The sequence below is a fragment of the Vulpes lagopus genome, chromosome 5 (genome assembly GCF_018345385.1).
Source record: "Vulpes lagopus strain Blue_001 chromosome 5, ASM1834538v1, whole genome shotgun sequence".
NCBI lineage: Eukaryota > Metazoa > Chordata > Mammalia > Carnivora > Canidae > Vulpes > Vulpes lagopus.
This window is the reverse complement of record NC_054828.1, coordinates 98,806,427-98,830,716: the sequence shown is the minus strand read 5'-3', so window position 1 is coordinate 98,830,716 and position 24,290 is coordinate 98,806,427. Positions and strand designations below refer to the sequence as shown.

At 36.8% G+C, this 24,290-nt stretch overlaps 1 protein-coding gene across 3 annotated transcripts in view; it reads right to left on the bottom strand.

The window, feature by feature from the left end:
- Positions 1 to 24,290, bottom strand: part of NPHP1 (nephrocystin 1) — a 59,243-nt gene that overhangs the window by 18,827 nt on the left and 16,126 nt on the right. For 2 of the 3 annotated variants that reach the window (XM_041757284.1, XM_041757282.1), the window contains 10 exons: positions 22,492 to 22,595; positions 22,119 to 22,161; positions 20,965 to 21,052; positions 18,972 to 19,066; positions 16,777 to 16,905; positions 8,126 to 8,200; positions 6,259 to 6,369; positions 4,728 to 4,810; positions 2,266 to 2,342; positions 1,249 to 1,348 (listed from right to left, as the gene is read on the bottom strand). In XM_041757284.1, the coding sequence (XP_041613218.1) occupies positions 1,249 to 1,348; positions 2,266 to 2,342; positions 4,728 to 4,810; positions 6,259 to 6,369; positions 8,126 to 8,200; positions 16,777 to 16,905; positions 18,972 to 19,066; positions 20,965 to 21,052; positions 22,119 to 22,161; positions 22,492 to 22,595 (905 nt within the window). The remainder of the gene's footprint in view (positions 1 to 1,248; positions 1,349 to 2,265; positions 2,343 to 4,727; positions 4,811 to 6,258; positions 6,370 to 8,125; positions 8,201 to 16,776; positions 16,906 to 18,971; positions 19,067 to 20,964; positions 21,053 to 22,118; positions 22,162 to 22,491; positions 22,596 to 24,290) is intronic. The other variant, XM_041757283.1, reaches the window with a different exon arrangement.

Here is a 24,290-nt window from a genome sequence, read left to right as displayed (position 1 = left end):
AACAACCCAGATGTCCATCAGTTAGTGAATGGATAAACACATTAAGATATATCCAACAGGGCAGCCCCAGTGGCGCAGTGGTTTAGCGCCGCCTGCAGCCCAGGGCGTGATCCCGGAGACCCTGGATTGAGTCCCGCGTCAGGCTCTCTGCATGGAGCCTGCTTCTCCCTCTGCCTGTGTCTCTGCTACTCTCTCTCTCTCTCTCTCTCTGCATCTCTATGAATAAATAAATAAAATCTTAAAAAAAAAAGGTATATCCAACAAATGGAATACTATCTAGAACAAAAAAGAACAAACTTCTACTACATGCAATGGCATGGATGACTCTCAAATGCAGTAGTATGCTGGGTGTAGGTAGCCAGACTCAGTAGACTACACACAAATGACTCCATTTGTAGAACATTCTGGAAAAGGCAAAGCTGCTGGGAAGTACAAATGGCCAACAGATTCAGGAAAAAAGCTGAACATCACTTGGCATCAGGGAAATACAAATCAAAACCACCTCTGGTCGGAATGGCTAAAATTAAAAAGTCAGGAAACGACAGATGTTGGCGAGGATGCAGAGAAAGGAGAACCCTTTTTATTGTTGGTGGGAATGCAAACAGTGCGGCCACTCTGGAAAACAGTACGGAGGTTCCTCAAAAAGTTAAAAATAGAACTGCCCTATGACCCAGCAATTGTACTACTGGGTATTATACAAAGGATACAAAAATGCTGATTTGAAGGGGCACCTGCACCCTAATGTTTATAGCAGCACTATCTGCCATAGTCAAACTGTGTAAAGAGTCCAGACGTCCATTGACAGATGAATGGATAAAGATGTGATACATATATACATATTCCATATACATACAGAATGCTACTTAGCCATCAAAAAAATGAAACTAGAGGGTATTATGCTAAGCAAAATAAGTCAACCAGAGAACTAGGTAAGTTTTATTACATGTAAATTATACCTCAACTAACCTAATATTAAAAAAAAAAAAGTTCTGGGACAATAGGATCATGGATGGCAAGCCTGATTTAGCCAAGTTTCCCTACTATTTCTGACCAAATGTATTACTCAAGCTAACTAGTAAACAAAAGAATAAGCTGATTTGAATTTTCCTACCATTCCATTTCCCTGCTGATCCTTGGCAGATGAATTAATGAGGAAAAACCCGACAAAAGATGACCAAGTAGGAGAAGAAGTCAAAAGCAGAGATAGTCTACAAACATTGAAGAGCCTCAAGTTAATCAGGTACCAACCTCAGCAAGTCTCTTGATCTCCTGTTCAAAGATCTCAGCTTTACTAGGAGTTGAGGCTGCCTTCTCATTGTCATCATCTGATGGAAAACACTCCCATATGCTTAAAAAAAAATCAAAAATAAATGTCAAAACTTGAAATGCTTGAGACAGTGAATATAATAAAATAAACTGCTCTCTATAATACAACAAAGATTTTGGTTAAAAATAATAATTGTATGAAAAGCAGGGGTACCTCACATACCCTAAATGAGCTGAGAAAGAAATAAAGCATGGCATTAAAGCCTACCAACCCCGCTAAGCATACCTGATTGGCCCCTCGAGCTGCTGCTAAATCAGATGCTTTGACAGCATTGCTGCCAGATTATTGATTATTAAAGGAAAAGCAGTTTAAAAAGCATGCCTAAAAAAAAAAAATAAAAAAATAAAAAAAAGCATGCCTGACTCCAGGTATAACCAATTGCTTCCCAGGTCCCAAACCCTTTCCTGTTCCAAGAAGGTGGTACTGGCATTGCTAGGGCAGCAGCATGCTATGTGTTCTACATCTGTCAGGAGCTGAGCTCATGGATCCATGTGTCAAGGAATATATCTGTCTTACTCTCCATTTCCCCATTATCTATCTAGCACAGTGCCTGGTCAGTGAATATATTAAAACATGCTCAATATTTGTGAAGGAACTCAGAGTGTATTTCACAATTTGAAATGTCTAGCAATAGCCAACCTGGGAATTAGACTATTTCATTATTTCTGTGGCGGTCACAAGTATCAGTTCAGTGTTCAAGAAGGCATTAATGAACAGACCCCATGCTTTCTGATTTCCTACATTAGAGTCTCATGTGTGCTGCCAAGAAAATAAGCACTTAGTAAAAATGATTAGGATTTTACTATCAAATGACTTATTTTTAAAAATGTGAATTCAAGTGAAGAATGTTATGCTTATTAGTATATAGCTCTCTTTGCTGGTGCTTATTCTGTTTACTTTTTAAGGAAAGGAGAGAAAGCAATGCCTAAGAGCCATACCTCTTCTGGATACCGAAGGGTCCACTTCAACACCTTTTTCATAAGGGGTGCCACCATTCAAGAATAGTTCATATGTTCTACAAAAGAATAGGAAAAACCATGTGTTTCCATTTTGAAACATTGAACTCAGGAGTGAAATATTTTTTAGCACAGATACATTCCCAGACATTTTATTTGTCTCATTGCTAAATGAGAATGAAAGTTGTTGATTCTTCTGTGAGGTGTTATCTCAGTAAATAAAGTTTCCTTCTTAACTTTGAACTGTAGAAAATACATTGTTCCCCATTAAAATGGAAAAATTAATTGATACCATCAAAGTGTTTTGATTTAATGACTTACATTAATGAACGCATTAATGATGTATTTTTAAATGTATTTTTCAAATGTTTATACAGCGTAGAAATGATAAGTAAAAAACGAAACAGGGAGCCTGGGTGGCTCAGTTAAGTATCTGCCTTCAGCTTGGGTCATGATCTTGGGGTCCCAGGACTAGGCTCTGAGTTGAGTCAGGCTCCTGGCTCAGGGGGAAGAGTCTGCTTCTCCATTTCCCTCTGCCTCTCCCCTTTGCCCCCTCGCATGCACGAGCTCTCTCTCTCTCTCTCTCTCTCTCTCTCTCTCTCTCAAATAAAATCTTAAAAAAAACAAAAAACCAAAACAAAACATCCCTCCCCATCCCATCCCCTCTAGTCTGGAAAAGCCCTACCTTCTTCTTTGCAAATGCAAACAAATATATATACATAGTAAATCTCAAAACTGACACATTTTCTTTTAAAGTTGCAAATTGCCTAAATGTAGAAAGTAGAAGATAAAAGCCCTCTTTAATCCCGCTGCATTAACTCCCTAGTTCTGCTCCTCAGAGGCAACCTCTGGGAACATTTTACATGAACCTGCCCATATATGCACACAAATACAAATTTTATGAACAAAAGTGGAGCCACGGTACACATACTATCCTGCGGCTTGCTTTTTTCCATATAATAATATACATTGGAAATGTTTCTATATCAATACATAGGCTTCTACCTCATTTAGAAAAATAGCTATGACTTCACTTTTGGAAAGATGGAGAAGATCCCCTTTTCTCTCCCACTAGGGACAGCTGAAAACCCTAGACATTCTTAAAAACAAAACAAAACAAATTTAAATCACAAGAAGCCTGGACTATTACATTCTCAGAGGGTGTGCCCCTTCCCCTATCACTGGGCTGATGTTAGAGGAGGACAAGTGGAGTCTGGACTTTGACCTCTGCCCTGTGGTAGAGAAGCCATACCCATCCCTGGAGTGTAAGCAGAAGTCACAGATGGCAGGGAGCATTATCTGAATTAATCCTCAGAATAACCCTTTGGGGGTAGGAACTGTTATACTCTCCCATTTTAAGATAGAGGAAATTGGGGCTTGTACAGGCAAAGAACCTGGAACTTGGCTTAATTACACAGACAGAGCCAGGACCAGAGCCCTGAATTGTAGAATTCCAAACCCTGGATCATAATCACCATCCTGATGCCTGCCCAACAGTATCTCTTCAGTTAATTTCTTGTTTATATCTTAGACTTAGATTTTTGTGTGTGCACCCATTTAAAAATCTGAATTGTCTTTTTCTCATTTCTGAAAGCCCATTTTATATCAGGGATAATAATCTGACTATGATGTTTATATTGCAAGTATTTGGTACCCATCTGCTTTTTGGTCTTCAGTTTTAAATTCATTTACAGTAACTGCCATTAGGATTTTGGCGTGTCCCCTATAGGAGAAAAGTAGAGTCACAGAGGACCTGGGGATCTTGGACTTAGCTTTCCCACTCTTTGGAGAGAATCAGGTTCCGTTTTAGCACTGTGGAATGTGCTAATACCATAGAAAGTTACTGAAAAATATTCTCAGCAGAGGTAAACTCTTTCTTTCTTTCTTTCTTTCTTTCTTTCTTTCTTTCTTTCTTTCTTTCTTTCTTTCTTTCTTTCTTTCTTTCTTTCTTTCTTTCTTTCTTTCTTTCTTTCTTTCTTTCTTTCCTTTCCTTTCCTTTCCTTTCCTTTCCTTTCCTTTCTTTGAGAGAAAGAGACAGAGAGAGAGAGAGAGAGAGAGAGAGAGAGAGAAAACAGGAGTGGGAAAAGAGCAGAAGGAGAGGGAGAGAGAGAATCCCACTGAGCACAGAGCCCAAGGCAGGCCTCCATCTAAGCCGGAACCAAGAATTGGATGCTCAACTAACCTGAGCCATCCAGGCGCCCCTGAGGAAACATTTTTAAAAATAACTGTTCTATATGTGGCATTTCTTCCTCTCTAAGATGACCCTGTACATGCTGTTTTCATATACCACCTCAAAGAACATTAAAATCAACATTGGAAGCCCTCTTCCCCCAAGTTTTTGAAATGCTAACAGAATACACACTCTGCAAACCTGAGATATCCAGATTCTAAATAATGAATTTCTACAAAATTATTCATTTGGAAGGAATATATACACAACTTACTTTGCTGGAATAGGAATTCCACTGGCATCAAAAAGTTTAAGAAACACCCAGCCACAACTTAATTCTCCTCTTTCACCAGTTGACTAGGAAATAAATGGGCATATAAAACTTAATGTCTGAATCAGCCAAATTTAAAAGCACATAACTGGTCCTTTAAAGGAAACAAAATTAGCATTCGCTTTTAGAACTAAAAAATTCTTCACAAGAAAATAAAGTGAAACACAGTCGGTCCCATTTTCCTGGCATGCCAGATGGCTAAGGAAGTATGTAAAGTGAAAATCCTTTCTTGTTAAATTACTTTTGAAAATTTCTTAAATCTAATGATGTCACAACTGTTGCTATTGTTTCAATGATATAAATATTTTGTGAAATGATCTAAACCACATAAGTACTACATGCGATTTATGCAGCTTTGTCTCAGTGAGAGATGCAATGCACGAATTAAATAATTTTTAATTTTTTAATCATGGGTCAGACTTTACCTCTACCCATCAACTGCTAAAGGCCCTGGGGACTTGCTTGGGGCCCTGCTCCCTTCTCCTGTCCCACAACACAAATGGATGCATCTGACTTGAAGAAATGAAAGTGGCAGCCCAGGTGGCTCAGCGATTTAGCGCTGCCTCCCGTCCAGGTTGTGATCCTGGAGACCCGGGATCAAGTCCCACGTCAGACTCCCTGCATGGAGCCTGCTTCTCCCTCTGCCTGTGTCTCTGCCTTTCTCTCTCTCACTCTGTGTCTCTCATGAATAAATAAATAAAATCTTTAAAAAAAAAAAAAAAGAAAGGATGATGTAATACTATTAACAGCAGTTGGTTCTCTGAGTCACCTTGAGGCCAAGTATATATACTACACTACCAAGATATTATTAGATTGTAGGGACATTTAAATTACTATCATGTCAAATAGGTAAAGATGACTAAGAGCACATTTATCATGACGAGCACTCAGCAATGTACAGCACTGCTGAATCACTATATTGTACACCTTAAACTAATATAACACTGTATGTTAATTATACTGGAATTGAAAGAAAAGACTGAATAAAATAAAAATAAATAAATTACTATCACAGACCCACACCCACTGGTTTAATTGTTTATATGACATGAGTTAATCCAAGTTTCTGGAGCTCCCTTTATAAAATATTATCACTCAACAAGTCACTTAATTAGAACCATCAGCCACAAGCTTAAGTATACCCTGACTCTGTAGGACAGAGCTAAAACACTGCTGGAATGCAACTGAACATCTTTTATCACTTTCTACAAACTCTCATCCTTTTCAAATCTTCATTCTTTAAATGCATTGGAGTTCATTCAAGCTATAAATATAAACAAATATGCTTTTATTATAAATGCTATTGACAAAGCAGCACTATATATAAATTGGAACCATTCCCATTCCTCAAGAGATTAAAATTCTATTATATATGAAAACCTCAATTATTTTACTTGTAAATAATTTTTAATAACTTTTTTTAAACTTCTCTTTAACTGATACGTTAGAAGGTTTTCTCTTTCAACTGACATACATTTCGAATATAAGAAATTCCAAGTTCAAATAATATTCCAAGATCTGGGGATGAAGAATTGGATCTGATAAAACAATCACCATCAAGCAAGCAGGGCAAGATGCCAGTAACCTGAAATAAATAAACAATAAAGAAAACTAAGTTACTAATACAAATGGGAGGGAGGTTTCAACTCTACTCATCTGTACATAGTTTATACTTTTCCATTGTAATAATAATCTTTTAAAGGAAACAGAAAGCAGATGGATTGGACCCATCTACACCAATGATTTCAAGTTAAAAAATTTAAGTTTTGTTTTGAGGGAAATACCTTTGCCTCCACTTATTCTTCCATTAGAGTAATGTGAAAATAGTAGTGTACCTAGGTCCTCAGAGGTTTTATAAAAATAGTTTTCGTATAAAACAAGGTATTTATATTAACCATTGTTTTTTTGTAAATAGAGCTAAAATTAAAGACTTCATACACACATTTGCTCAACTTTCCTGAGGCGTGCCTTGTAAATTTTCCTTTCTCTTTTGCTCATTTCTTTTCCTTTCTCTGGATAACCACACCCCTCTGCCTTGCCTATAAAATCCTCCCCAACCCTCCAAGTCTAGTTTCTCTTCTACAAAACCGTCCCTGAGCTTAAGGGCCATAATTGATTTCACCTTCCTCTGTGCTTCCACAGTACTTGGGAGTTCCTCAACCATTACATTCTGCCCTGGTGGTGGATATCAACAGGACCCCCACACCAACAGGGCTATTCTAAGGACTAAATTAGATAATGCCCAGGAGAAGACCTACCACCATGCCTGGCACATGGACAGAGCTTCATAAACACAGGCTATTGTTATTATACCTGTCTATGTTTCTTCTCTACCAACATGTAAGTTCCCACAGTGCCTAGGAAGAATTTCACTCCTAGCAGATGCTTAATTTCAGTCAACAAAGGAATAATTTATTTATTCTTCCAGTTTGTCTTCATATCCAGAAAAATTAGAAAGTTCGACCCTAAATGCTTCATGTACATAGAAATGCAACATCAGAACTGTGAAATGTTGTGCCAAAATACAAGCAGTAGGGCATTTAAAAGATCAAACTAGACTTTCAGATGTGCTAAAGCCAAGCATGGGTACATGCAGCACACAAGCCAGGTGGCTGGGTCTCCTCAATGCCCTGTGTCCTCTTCTCAAACCCCTATTGCTTGAAGATCTTCAGATGCAGTAAGAGAAAGGTTAATGGAGGATTTTTAGGGGGCAGTGCCCCAAAGGAATTAGTTATGAGAAGTGAATACTAGAATAACGAAATTTATGAGGCAGGAAGAAAGTAAAGTAAAATAAATATAGACAATATTATAACAAGAACATCAAGATATAAAATCTTCATGTTCACTAACATCTATGTCATAGGGACTCAGTGGTTTGAACCCACCTAACCTCATTCCAGTCTTTTCTTGTTCCAGGCTTGACAGTGCCTGGGTGTAAAGTACCAGCCCCGGGCGTCACCCTTGATTTCATCTGAAGAAAGCACAGCTCTCATTAGCACAGTTGATTTCATTTGTGAAAAACACTTCCTAAATTTATCTTTTTGTTTTCATTTTCATCAGAGGGCATTTCCTAGAATTGAACCCCAAAATCCACTGAATAAGATGATTCATAAGAATTGTAACTCTGATGAGTCAGAAACAAAAGTAATTTTTATCAAAGTCCTCAAAGAACATTAAATCATGTAAAGATCCAAATCTGGCCCCATATATCTTGTGCTTAACATAAATATGTTATTTGAGAGATATACATAGACAGTTTTGCTTCAGAAATTAAACTGCATAACACTTAACAGGTAAAAGATGTTCATGTTTTATTCCATTCACCTTAGCAGATTCCTTACCTGGGGAGAAAAGGTCCATGTTTTGGGCTTTTTAGATTGCCATGTGGCTCTGACTGTATGAATGTTGCTCAGAACCTGAAATGAGATTTTCTTATATGAGATCATACTGTAGAGAGCTCTCTAAAAACATCACCACTTCTAGGGGTGCCTAGGTGGCTCAGTCGCCTAAGCATCTGACTCTTGATTTGGGCTCAGGTCATGATCTCAGGGTCCTGGAATCAAGGCCTGGGCTTCATGTTTAGTGTGTGTGTGTATGTGTGTGTGTGGTGGTGGTAGTCTGCTTGGGGATTTCTCTCCATCTCTCTCTGCCCCTCCCCCTGCTCCTTCTCTCTAAAATAAATAAAAATTTAAAAATTTTTTTATTTTTTAAAGATTTTATCTATTTATTCATGAGAGACACACACACACACACAGAGACAGAGACAGAGATACAGGCAGAGGGAGAAGCAGGCTCCTCACAGGGAGCCCGATGTGGGACTTGATCCCGGATACTGGGATCAGGCCCTGAGCCGAAGGCAGATGCTCAACTGCTGAGCCACCCAGGTGGCTGTGTTAAGGAGGAAGACAAATACAGGATAATTTTAGATTTATGAGAACAAGTTATAGCTAAATAGGTATGTTAAAAATTGAAAAGTAACCACTTAAATAACGGAAATATAATCTATAGATTTCAAACCAAAAGTAGAAAAAAACAGAACACAGACAACAATATTTCAACAGATGACAGAAACAGAAAAAAGCAAAAAGATGATAAACAGAAAAGACACCAACACCAATAAAAGAAGTAAGTCCAAATATACGGGTATTATAATAAATGAGGCTCATCTAATATTATTTACTCAATCCAGATATGGACAACACAAAGAAAGTTATAAGCCTATTTTATTTATGAATAGTAATGCAAAAATCCCAAATAAATATTAGTGAACCTAATTCAGCAATGGTTTTCTTTTTAAATAAAATAAAAAGTTTATAATCAAGAAGAGTTTATCCCAGGATGTCTCAATATCAGAAAATCCATTATTGTGGTACACTACATTAACAAATTAAAGGAAAAAAAATCAAATGATCATCTCAATAGATGCAGGAAATGATTTGCTAAAATTCAACATTCACTTGTAAATATGAAAACCTGGAGCAGAAGAGAATTAACCTAAGAAAGGGTACCTATCAACAACTTGTAACAAATATCCTATTGGTGAATTTTCAGATGTATTTACATGTAAATCAAGAAGACTACAAGGCAGTCCTTCTGGTAGTCCCTGGCCAAAACAGTAAGATAGCAAAAGGATATGAAATAAAAATGGGAGAGACAAAACTGTCTTTATTTGCAGGCAATACAAATGTACACATAAAAAGTCTGAGACTCTATAAAAAGTAACACTATATTTTAAAGGTACTAGATATGATAAGCAATTTCAGTAAATTTTAGGGATACATGATCAACTTCCAGACGACAAAAGCTTTCTATGCATCAATCATAACCAATTAGAAAATATAAGAGGAAAAATATTCCAATTCATTATAGCTACCCAAACTAGCTAATTTTCAGGAAATAATAAGGCAGAAGGAAGATAAATGGAGAAACAAGTTAATGATAATATAAAGAAGTGAACAGAGAAATCTTCCAGAACTGTACCATCCAATACAGTAACCACTAGACACATGTAACTATTTAAATTTAACTTTAAATCACTTAAATTAAATTAAAAATTTGGGGGTACTTGAGTGGCTCAGTCAGTTAAGTGTCTGCCTTCAGCTCAGGTCATGACTGGGGGGTCCTGGGATCAAGCCACCAGGTCAAGCCCCATGTTGGGCTTGCAGCATTTATTTTTAAATTAATTAGACTCTTTATTATTTTTATTTTTTAAAAGATTTTATTTATTTGAGACAGAGAAAGCAACAGTGAGAGAGAGAGAGAATGTGCACGAGCAGGGGGGTAGGGGTAGAGAGAGAGGGAGAAGCAAGCTCCCCACTGAGCAGGGACATAAGCAGAGACCTAGGCAGAGGGAGAAGCAGATTCCTTGTGGGGAGCCCAATGTGGGACTCAATCCCAGGACCCTGGGATCATGACCCAAGCAGAAAGCAGATACTTAACCAACTGAGCCACACCCAGGCCCCCAATAGACTATTTTTAAAGAGAAGTCTTGGGGCACCTGGGTGGCTCAGTGGTTGAGTGTCTGCCTTGAGCTCAGGTCATGATCTCAGGGTCCTGGGATCAAGTCCTGCATCGGGCTCCTCCCAGGGAGCCTGCTTCTCCCTCTGCCTGTGTCTCTGCCTCTCTCTGTGTGTCTCTCATGAATAAATAAATATTTAAAAAGAGAGAAAGAGAAGTCTTAAGGTTACAAAAAATTTGAGCGCAAAGCAATTATTTTTTATCTTAAAAGTCAAAGTACCTATCACAAACTGGGGAGCTTCAATAGAACTAGGTGATAAGGCCATGGGTGTCTGTTATGTCATGCTTTGCACATTGCTTTGTACTTGAAATAGTTCATATTTTAATATTGCTAATTCCAATAAAAAGAAGATGGGAGTATAAAACAGATGTAAAAGGAAACAAGTAAACAAATTGAAAAATTATAATGGTCTAATTATATAAGAAAGATTTGAAATGTGAGATTTAGGCTTGCCCTCTATTTTCTCTTATTATTGGCAAAACAGATGGGTAATTAGTTGGTGTATTATTTCTTAATGAGTACTTAAGGGTTTTTGATGTATTTTTTAAAAGGGTGAAATATATAATGGTGGTAGTTCTGAAATCTGTCAAACATATCAGACAAGTTAAAAGAAACATACAGTGAACTCCCATATACACATCAACTAGATTCTACCATTAACATTTTACTATACTTGCTTTATCACATATATAATCTATCATCTATCTATCCATCCCTTGATTCATCTTATTTTTTATTTTACTTTTTTTTAAGTAGGCTGGGGCCCAATGTAGGTGGCACCTACCTTCCATTGACAGGATGGTGTCAGAGGCCTGCTAAAATGGAAGTTAAAATAAGATCCAGAAATTCTTAACACCCAAAATGTTTAAGATACAATATTGTCTAAGATACAATAAAAAACCACTCATCATACTATGAATCAGGAAAATCTCAAAGTGAATGAGAAGACAATCAACAGACACTAACACTGAGATGACACAAATGTTGGAATTACCTGACAAGCATTTTATTTATTTTTATTTTTATTTTTTAATTTTTTTTAATGGTACCTGACAAGCATTTTAAAGTGGACTTCTAAAAATACTTTAGTAAGCCAACTACAGACATGTCTGAAACAAATTTAAAATACAGAAAGAAATACAAAGTCTCAAGAAAGAAATAAGGAAATCTCAACAAAGAAATAGAAGATAAAAATGAAGAACCTAGTGGAAATCATAGAATTGAAAAATACAATAATCATAATAAAAAACACACATGTGCACAAACACAACTCATTGGACAGACTCAAATGCTGAATAAGAAAGACAGAAAAGAATCAGTGAGCCTGAAGATAGGAAAATAGAAATTATGCACTCTGAACAACTAAGATAAAATCGATGGAAAAAAATAATCAGGGCTTCAGGAACTGGTGGGATTACAACAAAAGATCTCAAGTTCATGTCATCAGAGTCCCAGAAAAGAGTCTGGAGCTAGAAAAGTATTCAAGAGAATAATGCCTAAAATATCCCCAAATTTGGCAAAGGACACAAATCTACAGTTTAATAAGCTCAGCAAATCTTAAACAGGATAAACCCAAGGATTCCATGCCCAAGTACAAAAATTAAACACATATATTTTGAAAGCAGTGAAGAAATAACACCTAGATTAATCAATAAGAGGCCACTAATTGTAGTGACAGTGGATTTCTCATCAGAAACCACAGAAGGAAGTGAAACAATATTTCTCAAATGCTAAAAACAAAAAAACAAAAACAAAGTGCCAAACCAAAATTCCATACCTATTGAAAATATTCTTCAGGAGTGAAGGGGAAACAGACATCCTTGGATAAAGAAAAATTAAGAGAATTTGTAGCCAACAGGAAGAATGGTTAAAGGGAATTCTTTAAACAGAAAGGATATGTTAAGAAAGAATCTTTGAACACCAGGAAGGAAGAACAATGAAAAGAGTAAAAGTAAGAGTAAATACAACAGATTTTCTCTTGAGGTTTATAAATTATGCTTGATTGTTTTTTTTTTTTAAATTATGCTTGATTGTTGAAGTAAATATAAGACTGTGTTTTGATGTGGTTCTCAGTAATATAGAGTTTTAACAATAAAGCTTTTTATTTGTAATTAGGGAAGCACTATTAGGTAAATAGCAATGAGTATTTGTGTACCTATTAAGTATCTTCTAAAACTTGTCAGCTGGAAATCCAACATAAGTTAGTTACATAAGTTCACTTCTATTATTTTTTTTTAATTTTATTTATTTATTCATGAGAGACACAGAGAGAGGCAGAGACATAGGCAGAGGGAGGAGAAGCAGGCTCCATGGAGGAGCCTGATGTGGGACTCGATCCTGGAACTCTAGGATCACAACCTGAGTCAAAGGCAGACACTCAACCACTTGAGCTACCCAGGTGTCCCCACTTCTATTATTTTTAAATGAATCACTTCTATTATTCCGATATGTTATTTTTTTTTTTAATTTTTATTTATTTATGTTAGTCACAGAGAGAGAGAGAGAGGCAGAGACACAGGCGGAGGAAGAAGCAGGCTCCATGCACCGGGAGCCTGATGTGGGATTCGATCCTGGGTCTCCAGGATCGTGCCCTGGGCCAAAGGCAGGCGCCAAACCGCTGCGCCACCCAGGGATCCCTCAATATGTTATTTAAATAAAATCCAATCTTTAGGTTCTCATATATGAGAATAGGGAGAGGTAAAGTATCAAATCAGATCTGAGCAAAGAAGGCAATTCATCTTTTCTTGGTCACCGATGACACCTACTGGCTTATTAATAGTGGTGGCTTTGTGCAGGGTATGTAGAAATGAGGGAGGATTACAGAAACAAAGTACAGAAAGGAAGAAAGGCATTGGGAGCTACAAGTATACCCAGCACGAGCTAAGCTAAACCCACAAATTCCTCCAAATCTGATCAGCTCTCAAAGCTCCCTATCTCATTGAATGTCACTGCCATCCATCCAGATAGATGTCATGTTTGACACCCCACTCTTCCTCACCCACCATTTCCAAGGCATTACTAAATTGTGGTTTTTACAATCTAAATATCCCTTTGGCCATAGTTCTCATATCCATCTCCACTTCCCTAGTTTAAGTTCTTAGCCTCATATCTCATCTAGCCACACTTAACATGTTTTACTATGTTCTAAGTGTTTTACTGATTATATTAACTCATTTCATCCTCACACAGACCCTAAGAGATGTGTGCCAGATAAGAAAGGGGAAAGAGAGCAAGGCCAAGTAATTTGGTCAGTGTCTTACATCAAGCTGGTGTAACTAGGGTTAATCTGGGACAAATGGCTCCAGATTTTGTTTTTTTGGAGGTGATGCTTGCTGCCCTTTGACTACCACACTGTCACAGCCTCTAAATGGTCGACTCATGTCCCTTCTGGTCGGTCCCCTTCTAATTCATCTCCAAAGAAGAGTCAGAGATATTCCTAAAGCAGAAATCTAAACTATTATCACTTCCTCCAAAGACTTGCCCTGTTTTTAGGATGAAGACAAAACTCCCTTACATCATGGTGTATCTAGTGTTTTACACTATACTCCTTCCTGACGTCTCCTATTTCATTCCATCCTACACTCCCTCTTGTTCTCTCACTTGGCCACACTGGCCTTCCCCAAGTCCTTTCCCTCTAAGCCCCTTGCCTGTTTTGCTCCTTTGGCCAGGTTTACACTTCCCGTTTCCCTTCACCCTCTTAAGGCCTATTCATCCATAGATCTCAACCCAAGCATCACCTTCTCAGGAGGGAGCTTAGACTGTCAATCTGAAAGTTCTTTTCTAATGTACGTAGTGCTGTAAATTTCCCTCTCAGTCATCCTTTATTAACAACCTACAAATTATATGACACATTTTCATTTTTTGTTTAGTTCTAATTATTTTCTAATTTCCCTTGAAACTGTCTTTTAATCCATTAATTTCTAAGTATTTAAGGATTTTTTCAGTTATCTTTCTGTGACTGATTTCTAATTCAATTCTACATAATCAAAGACCATTCATTGTATCACTTCAATTCTTTTAATTTGTTCAGGGTAATCTCTCTTGATAAATGTTCCATATGCACTTGAAAGAATGAGTATTTTATTATTTTTAGGTGAACTGTTGCACAAATTTCTATTAGATCCAGTTTGTAGATGGTGTTAATTCCCTTATATACTTACTAATTTTCTGTCTGCTTGTCCCACAGATCACTGAGAGAGAAGTTAAGGTTTTCAACTATAACTATGGCTTTGCCTGTTTCTCCTTTCATCTCTCTTTTTTAAAAAAGATTTTATTTATTCACAAGAGACAGAGACAGAGACAGAGACAGAGAGAGAAAGGCAGAGACATAGGCAAAGGAAGAAGCAGGCCCCATGCAGGAAGCCCAGTGTGGGACTCAATCCCAGGACTCAGGGATTATGCCCTGAGCCAAAGTCAGATGCTCAACCTCTGAGCCACCCAGGTATACCAATTCTTGGTAATCTTCCTTGTTCTGAATATTACTATATTTTGAATGGTCTACCTTTTTCATCCTTCTACTTTTAACCTGCCTATATTTATTATACTTACGGAGGGTTTCTTATACATAACATATGGTTGGATCCCTCTCACTGTGGTTTTAACTTGTATTTCCCTGAGGACTTCTTATATGTTATATATATCTTTTTGTGTCTCTTAGTTTTTCGTATATTTAAGTGTCTGTTCAAGTCATGTCAATTTAAAAAATTGAGTTATCTTTTTATTTCTTGGACATCCTTGATTTGTGACTGATTTTAGGGGGAAAGCATTCAAAATTTCACCACAAGGTGTGATGATGTCAGCTTTAGTTTTCTCTTGTTGCCTTTTACCAATTTGAGGACATTCCCTTCTGTTCCTAGTTTGTTAAGAATTTTTTAAAAATCATGAATGGGTGTTGAAATTTGACAAATGCCTTTTCTATATCTCGAGATGATTACATGACTTTTCTACTTTAGTTCTGTTAATACGGCAAATTACGATGATCTATTTTCAAGAGTTAATTCAATGTTGGTTACACAGGTGTATACAATTGAATTCTTGGAACAAACTCCAATTAGGAGGTTTTTTTTTAATATATTGCAAGATTCAATTTGCTAATATTTTGTTTATAATTTTAGTGTCAATATTCATGAAGGAAACTGGTCTTAAAATTTTTCTTTCTTGTGATGTCTAGTCATATTTTGGTATCATGTTTTTCCTGGTCTTATAAAATGAGTTGGGAAGCATTTTCTTTTTATCTGTTCTTTGGAAGAGTTTATGTACTATTGTTGTTATTTCTTGCTTAAATGTTTGGAGAAATCCACCAGTGAAACCATCTGGGCCTAGAGTTTTCTTTGTTGGAAGATATTTAATTACATTTTCAATTTTTTAAACAGAGGTTATAACTTTTCTATTTCTTCTTATGTCAGTTTCGGTAAATGACAGTTTCAAGGAATTTATCTATCTATGTTAAATTTATTGGCATAAGGATATTTATGATATCTCTTTATCATCCTTTTAATGTCTGTAGATCTGTGGTGAGGTCTCCATTTTCACATCAGATATTGATTGTTCATTATCTTTTTCTTTCTTTTTAAAATTTCTTTATCAGTGTTATGAGGCATTTTTCAATTTTACTAACCTTCCCAAAGAATAAACTTTTGCCTTTTAAAAATTTCTCTCTTGTTCATCTGTTTTATATATCTTTAAATTCTACTCTTTTTTGGCATTTTTAATTTGGTTTGTTTTATTTAAGTTTTTTTTTTTCATTAAATTTCACTCTTATCTCTAATATTTCCACCATTCTACTTCCTTCTGGTTTAAGTTGTTATTCCTTTTCCAGTCTCTTGAGTTGGTAGCTTAGAGTTGGTAGCTCACTGATTTTAAATCTTTTTTCTTGTCTAGTTTATGCAGTTAAAACTACAAATTTCTAGCTAAGCACTGTATTTAAGCTGTATCTCACAAGCAAATCAGTTAATTTTTTAAGCGTCATTTAGATTCTTTGCTTGGTATTGGGTAAAAAATATCCTCTTAGGAGTCAGGGAATAGTAAAATGGAAAAGGACCAAAAAAAAAAAAACTTTGTAAGGTGATGGTAATGCTCTATATCTTGATTTGGGTATATGTTATATAGGTATGCAATACTCTGTACACTCAAAACCTTAACTATATATAATACTAGAAGATAGGCATCAGTACCTTTTTTGTAAGTGAGAAATCTAAGGCTTCAGAGTAGTTAATTGGGATACATTTACCAGTATCATGCACTTAGCAACTGAAAGAGCCAGGAATTAAGCCTATGTCATCAGAACCCTTATGGTTTGCATTCTACCACATATTATTTTATAAGTATACACATACATACAAAGAGAGAGAGAAATTGAGAGAGAGTGAGAGAGAGAGAAACAGACATACCCCATGCAGTACATGTTTACTATGTGGCTTTAACAAAACATTTCTCCAGACTGATGTGAACTGATTTACTCCTCAGTAAGCTCACCTTGTTACCATCAAACAGACACAGGCGTACATGTCTACTGAGAACCTGGATGCTCGTTCCTGGAAGAGGAATCATTTTACAGCTCCAGAGAGTCAGAATGAATGAAACACGACTTGGTCTTGATCTAATCTAAGAGAGAAATTAGTTAGAAAAAAGGTTTATTTTATGGCTTATAAGACAAATTTACTTTCAAAGCATCTTTTATAAATACTTAAAATGTATGCAGAATAAAAAAGGATGAAAATTATATAGTAATGTACACAAAAAAGTTTCAATAGTCTGCACACTTAAATAAAAACCTTACATAAATTTTTCAGAAATCTTTATATTTGAAATATTTGCATTTTGGGGGTAAATACATAAAAATCATAAAGAAAAAAGTCAGTATAGTCAGGTAAAACGGATGACTCAACTATGGAAACACTGCGTTCCAGGTTCATTCTTACAGCTCATTCTTATACAATGTGGGTAAGTGTAGAAGGTCACCACAGCATAATAACCAATGACACCTGGCATTACTATTATCCAGCTGGACCCTCTTTGTTTTAATTCTAAGCATTTACCTAAACTGCTCCTTGGCTTCTTACACAGATGTATACACTTTTAAGACTTTATTCATTCATGAGAGACAGAGAGAGAGGTAGAGACACAAGCAGAGGGAGAAGCAGTCTCCATGCAGGGAGCCTGATGTGGGACTTCATCCCGGGTCCCCGGGATCACCCCAAGCCGAAAGCAGACACTCAACTGCTGATCCACCCAGGCATCCCTCTCACAGATACTTTGATAGAGAATGCATTGACCATTGGATAGGGTTTTTCAGTTCTAATTCACAAGTATAGTTTCTGAACTATATAAAGTACAATAAAGTGGCACTCAGGTTTCTTATCGAAAAATATCTTCAACTTTTTTTTTAAAGATTTTATTAATTTACTCATGAGAGACACAGACAGAGGAGAAGCAGGCTCAATGCAGGAAGCCTGATGTGGGACTCAAACCCAGGACTCCAGGATCATGCCCTGGGCCGAAGGCAGGCATCCCTGAAAAATATCTTCAACTCTTAACATTATGCTTTATGGTCATGAGCCTTTTCATTTAAAGACTTTATATCACTGAAAAAATAAGACAATATCTAACAGCTTGTCACATTTTTAATTTAAGAAATGAGAGCTAGGGGCACCTGGGTGGCTCAGTGGTTGAACATCTGCCTTTAGCTCAGGTCATGATCTCAGGGTCTTGGGATCGAGTCCACATTAGGATCTTCGCAGGGAGCCTGTTTCTCCCTCTGCCTATGTCTCTGCCACTTTCTCTATGTCTCTCAAATAAATAAAATCTTAAAAAAAAAAAAAAAAGAAATGAGAGCTAAATATTTAGTTCTCTGGGTACAAATTCATAAAATTGAATGCCATTTATTCAAGTACTAGTACACTAAGCAGGCCAAATACAACATTTTTACTGACTTGTAATAAAAGATACTTCACAGTAAGAAGGTCCCAGGGAATGTTCAGGTTGAGAGGGGAAAATTTTATACCACCTCTCCCCACAATACCTGACCACACTGGTCCTCTTATTCTTCCCTTGAGACTCTGACAGAAAAAGGGAGAAAAGGCAGGAGGTAAACAGGAAGGGAAGTGATGTGCTCTAATGTGGTTCATATCTGCTTAAAAGGAGGAGAGTAGAATTAAATATCAAGAGTATTTCCTACTTCAAGTACTCGGGATACCAGGAATCTTTTACTCTAAGCTCCTTTGAAAAAAACTATAATCATAAAAGACTTCCAAATTCCTCATTCCTACCTAATAAAAAAAAGTTACTACTACTACTATTGATATCAGCTAACATTTACTGAGTTATTATGTGCCAGACACTGTTCTAAGCCCTCCACACACGATGTAATTTGTCACAATAACTGTATGTTAGTATTATTATCATTTCCTTTTTTATAGATGCAAAGAATGAGTATGAGAGATACCTAGTATTACTTCCTTTGTAACAATGGGAGAAGAAAGCAACAGTTTCATTGTCTTAGCATTTCATTGTCTTAGCAATGAAACTATCACTGAGTATTTAAAAATTAAAATACAGAAATAATTTTTTAATTTTCTAGAATACATTAATCAATTTACAAGTTATTTGTATCCTTACAACCATAACAAAATCTGGAAAGGTATAATTTTACTGATAACAACCATACTCACAGTGCCGGTTTTAGCATCCCACATTAGATCTCTGAAGGCTAGTTGTGAAGGAGTGAGCTCTGGTTGTAAGAAGTAACTTGTTCGAAACTGATTCCCTGAAAAAATAATTTTTCTTTTATTTTCTTACAAAGAAAGGAATGAAATCCAAAGCCAAAATGTATGATGTTATGCGACAAATTTAGGAAACAGGCATCCAAAATGTCAAGTTCCTTACCAAGAACTTGCATTCTAAGACAGATATGCCAATGGAGATTTACTTACCCATAAGAACAACAGTAGAAAAAGGAAAGATAGAAGCACATAGAGCTGATCTTAAAGCAGCTTTAAGAAAGATCTTAAAGACTTTAAGCCAATAATGTGCCCTGTGATGAAGATGATCCATTCAAATATTATTATGAAATGCAGAAAATGTGTAAACACTTTTTAGAAAAATACATAATTATTAATTTCACTTCTTGACACAAAACCATTGTTACACTGTTTCCCAATACTTTAGTTATGAAGAATGCTGATCATAAAATCACTTATTCATTTGAGAAATCTTTTCTGAGTTCCCACTATGTGCAAGGTACTCTGCTAGGACCTGCAAATACACAGGTGAATCAGAGAAATACAGCCCCTGCCCTCATTAGTTTACAGTTGAGTAGGGGAAATAATTTCAAAAAATAAGTAGATGAGAGAATAAAATAATTATAAACTAACTTATATCCATAGAGGGTGCTGAAATGGAAGGGTGTATGGGGAAACTACATTACTCAAAGAAGGCATCTCTGGGTAGATGGAAACTTCTGGGATGCAAAGGATGAGAAGGAGCTGGGCATTCAGGGAAGGCTGGGAAGGCTCTTCTAAGCCTTCCCAGCAAAGGAACCTCAAAGCAGCCCTTACAACAGACGATTCAACAACTCAGGATATACAGGAGATCCTCCTCTAACATCATTTCTCTGTAACAAGCTCATGACAAATGTTGTTAAGTACGGAGAAATCAAGAATGAATAAGAAAACAGAATGCAAATGGATAATAATTTTTCAGAAGTCTTTCTGTGAAGAAAAGGAGAGAAAGGGAGGCTTTGGAAGTGGGGGCGGGCTGAAGATACACAAAAAGGCTCATAATTTAAAAAGTCATATTTTTGAAATAAAGCAGAGGGTCCAGTGGCGCCTGGGTGACTTAGTTCAATAAACGTCTGCCTTCAGCTCAGGTCATGATCCCAGAGTCCTGGGATCAAGACTGGCATCAAGTGCCCTGCGAGTGAGGCGGGGAGCCTGCTTCTCCCTCTCCCTCTGCTTGCCACTCCACCTGCTTGTGCTCTCTCTCTGTCAAATAAATAAATAAATCTTAAAAAAAAAAAAAGGTAAAGGGGCTAGAAGCCAGAGCACAGGTAAACAGACTGGCATCTAACAGGATCAGGGTCCTTCCTCCACTGTCATAGAAGGATGAAGAAATAGGGATCCCTGGGTGGTGCAGTGGTTTGGCGCCTGCCTTTGGCCCAGGGCACGATCCTGGAGACCCGGGATCGAATCCCACATTGGGCTCCTGGTGCATGGAGCCTGCTTCTCCCTCTGCCTGTGTCTCTGCCTCTCTCTCTCTCTCTCTCTCTGTGTGACTATCATAAATAAATAAAAATTAAAAAAAAAAGAAGGATGAAGAAATAGATGAGTACCAAAGAGATGTGATATTCAACATCTTTTTATTTTTTATTTTTTATTTTTTTTTTTTTTTAATTTTATTTATTTATGATAGGCACACAGTGAGAGAGAGAGAAGCAGAGACATAGGCAGAGGGAGAAGCAGGCTCCATGCACCGGGAGCCCGACATGGGATTCGATCCCGGGTCTCCAGGATCGCGCCCCGGGCCAAAGGCAGGCGCCAAACCGCTGCGCCACCCAGGGATCCCTCAACATCTTTTTAAACAACTTGTTTTGGCTAAAACAATAAAAGTAGACATAAAACCTGACTGCTTAACTACAAGTATGTGGTGGCTCACAGAAACTATTACCTTCCTCCAGAAGCTGGAAGAGTGTGGAAGGCCTGAATCCTGCAGGAATAGCTCCCATTGTGGTTAACACATCAACAGTGTTTATCTGCTGAAGATAGTAAAGGACAAAACGGAGTTGTTTGTTTTCATTCATGCTATCTCCATAATATTTTCTCTTATTGCTATAGCAACTACAAGCCAAAAAAGGGAAACACGAACATCAGACTTCAGTGGGCAAATACATAATTTAACCCCAAATTCCCAAGGATGCCATCCATCACTGAATTCTAGGCTCTTCCAAGGACACAGCCCCCTGCAGAGCCCAGTGGGCAGAGCTCTGTGTTCCAGACCAGGAGCTTCCTGAACATCTTTCATTAAAATGTCCCTATTCCTGTCCCACTCTACATGCACTGCCATGTAACCATTAAGTTAACATCATAAACTGATACACACTGAAGAACTCATGACTTTTTTGTATGTGTGTACATACACACACACACACGAGCATGTCCATGTTAGCAGTAAGTAGGGTAAAAGGTCAGAAAGGGTATTTACTAAACAATTAGCGGTGATTATTTTTGGGAGGGAAGGAGTAGATTTTCATATTGTTATATAACTTTTTTATATGATAGGAATATGGATAATTTCTTACTTTTTTGAGCTTTTTGGAATTTTTCATATTAACCGAAATTTAACATCAGTCTTTACCCAAATGGTAGAAAATTCAGGCAGAATCAATAAGAGATAGTTGTAAGCCCTACAAATCTACTCTTTATATAGAAAAGGCCTAAGGTGGGCAGCCCGGATGGCTCAGCGTTTTAGAGCCGCCTTCAGCCCAGGGTGTGATCCTGGAGACCCGGGATCGAGTCCCACGTCGGGCTCCCTTCATGGAGTCTGCTTCTCCCTCTGCCTGTGTCTCTGCCTCCCTCCCTCTCTCTCTGTGTCTCTCATGAATAAATAAAAATAAAATCTTAAAAAAAAAGGCCTAAGGAGAAATATTACTTGGAGCATAGGCTTATTAAACCAGAACCATATATATTATGCTCTGTACCTCCCATGCCCTGTACCCTGTTTAAGATCCGAAGCTATCTTCCAAAGTCTGTTTGGAATCTGAACTCTATCAGAACTATTAGGTAACAAAACATGACATCTTTAACAGAACAGGTGATACCAACCTCTGAGATAGCTTTTTGGACAGCGCTCCAGTGAGAATCAGTTCTGGGGGGCAAAACAGCAAGGTGAGTGCACAGATAGCTCATGCCTATTTACTCATTTTGGGAGTGTCCTTAATAAAAGAACAGAGTACTTAATTGTTAATAAGTTATAAAAACTTAGAAGTCTCTAAATGAAACCAAGATAGAATAAGATCATGCACTAAAAATAATCATGAAATTAAAGTAGTACTGATCTTTAAGCAAACAGTAACATGAAAAGCACTGTTCTCAAATTGCCAAGTTGCCTCTGTTTCAAGAAATTCTGGAATTATTTACAATAGGAAAAATAAAGAGTTTTCTTAAACTCACTGTGCTATCCTCTCACACCTTTTACCTTTGTTTAACTTCTTCCCCTCCTGCTGTTTGGTCTCCCACTTCTACATCTTCTTCACTGTCTTCTTCTTCACTTGTGTCTTGACCTTCTTCTTTATTATAGGGCTGAAAATTATTGAAATATGAAATGCTTTTTACCTAATGCAAAAATCAACCAATAAAAATACTTTCAGGAAGGCTCAACTATAGATGGGAATGTATACAATGGGTATATCAAAAATCAGTGGGAAAAAGATTCCAACACATTGTTGATAACTTCACTATTTGCAAAGATTACAATGATAGAGGTAGAGAGTAAGTTTAATCAAAATAAATTCCAAATGGAATTTATTGGAATGAATAAAAAAGAAGATAGAAATAAAAGAACTGTGTTAGAAGAAAATAATGTTGAGATGGGGAAGTCCTTTCCAATTGTAATATCCAAACCAAAAATCATAAATGGAAACACTGACAGACTTAGCAACATAAAAAAATAACCATGTCTAAAAGTCAACAAAGAAGATATCTGTCACAGATTTTTTTTTAATTTTTTTTTTCTGTCACAGATTTTTAAGAGTTAATACCTTTATTCTGAAAATCTTATAATACTCTTATAAATCAATACATTTTAAAAAATCTCTTTAAAAATGGTCAAAAAACTGAAAAAAAGCAATTTACAAAGATGTGGAAATGGTCATAAAGTGTATGAAATGATGTTTAATCTTATTAGCAGTACAATGAATATAAATCAAAACAAAAATGAGCCTCTTTTGGCCTACCACACTGGCAAAAAGATTGGTGGCAGCCATCTCTGGCACATAGTATGGGGAAACAAGTATTCTCACACGCTGGGGGTGGGAGTACAAATAAATATAACTTCTCTGAAAGGCAAAATAGCAAACTAAATCAAAATATAAAGGTATAAATCTTTTGAACCAGCAACGAGCACCTAGGAGTTTATCTGAGGGGAATAAATCAGACAAATCTACAAAGATGTCTGTGTGGAATGATCACAACACAGGTTGCTGATTGTCTACCACTTAACCTCGACCACTTCTTTTCTAACAGAATTTCTGATTTTAGCAATAAGCCAGCTAAAAGTCTACATTTTCCAAACCCTCCTTACAGCTGCGTGTTACCAGGAGACTCAATTCTGATCAAGGTGATACCACCAGAAGTTCTTTGTGTAAATTCCAGAAAACCATCTTAAAAAGGTAGCAGCTCATGCCTTTAGACATCTTATTCCCCTTCTTTTGCTTCTTGAAATCATTAGAAGATCTAGCAACCAACGTACACTAAAGAGATAGCCCTTGGGGGGAAAAAAAAAAGAGAGAGAGAGAGATAGCCCTTGGAAGATCTGACTCCCACTTTAGTATAGAGTAAAATATTAGATGGGGCCTTCACCACTGCCTCCCCCTACACTTACTCCATGCACAAGAGAAATATGCATCTACCTTATTTAAGCCACTATTTGGGGGGACCTTTTGTATCTCTTAGTAGAAGCTAACTATAGCTCCATGCAACATAATTTATAGTTCTTATAGGTTGGAAACAACATGTCCATCTACATGAAATTGGAATACTACTATGCTACCATTGAAAAGGATGATTTAAACCTGAACTGTGCAATATGGCAGCCATTTGCCATGTGTGGCTTATTGCTACTTGAAGTGTGATTAGTTCAAACTGAGATGTGCTATTTAGGTGTAGAGTACACACTAGAATTTGAAGAATTGGTTAAAAAAAAAGAAAAATTTAAAAAATATTAATAGATTGAAATGATAGTATTTTGATATAAGTAATATAGATTATTAAAAATAA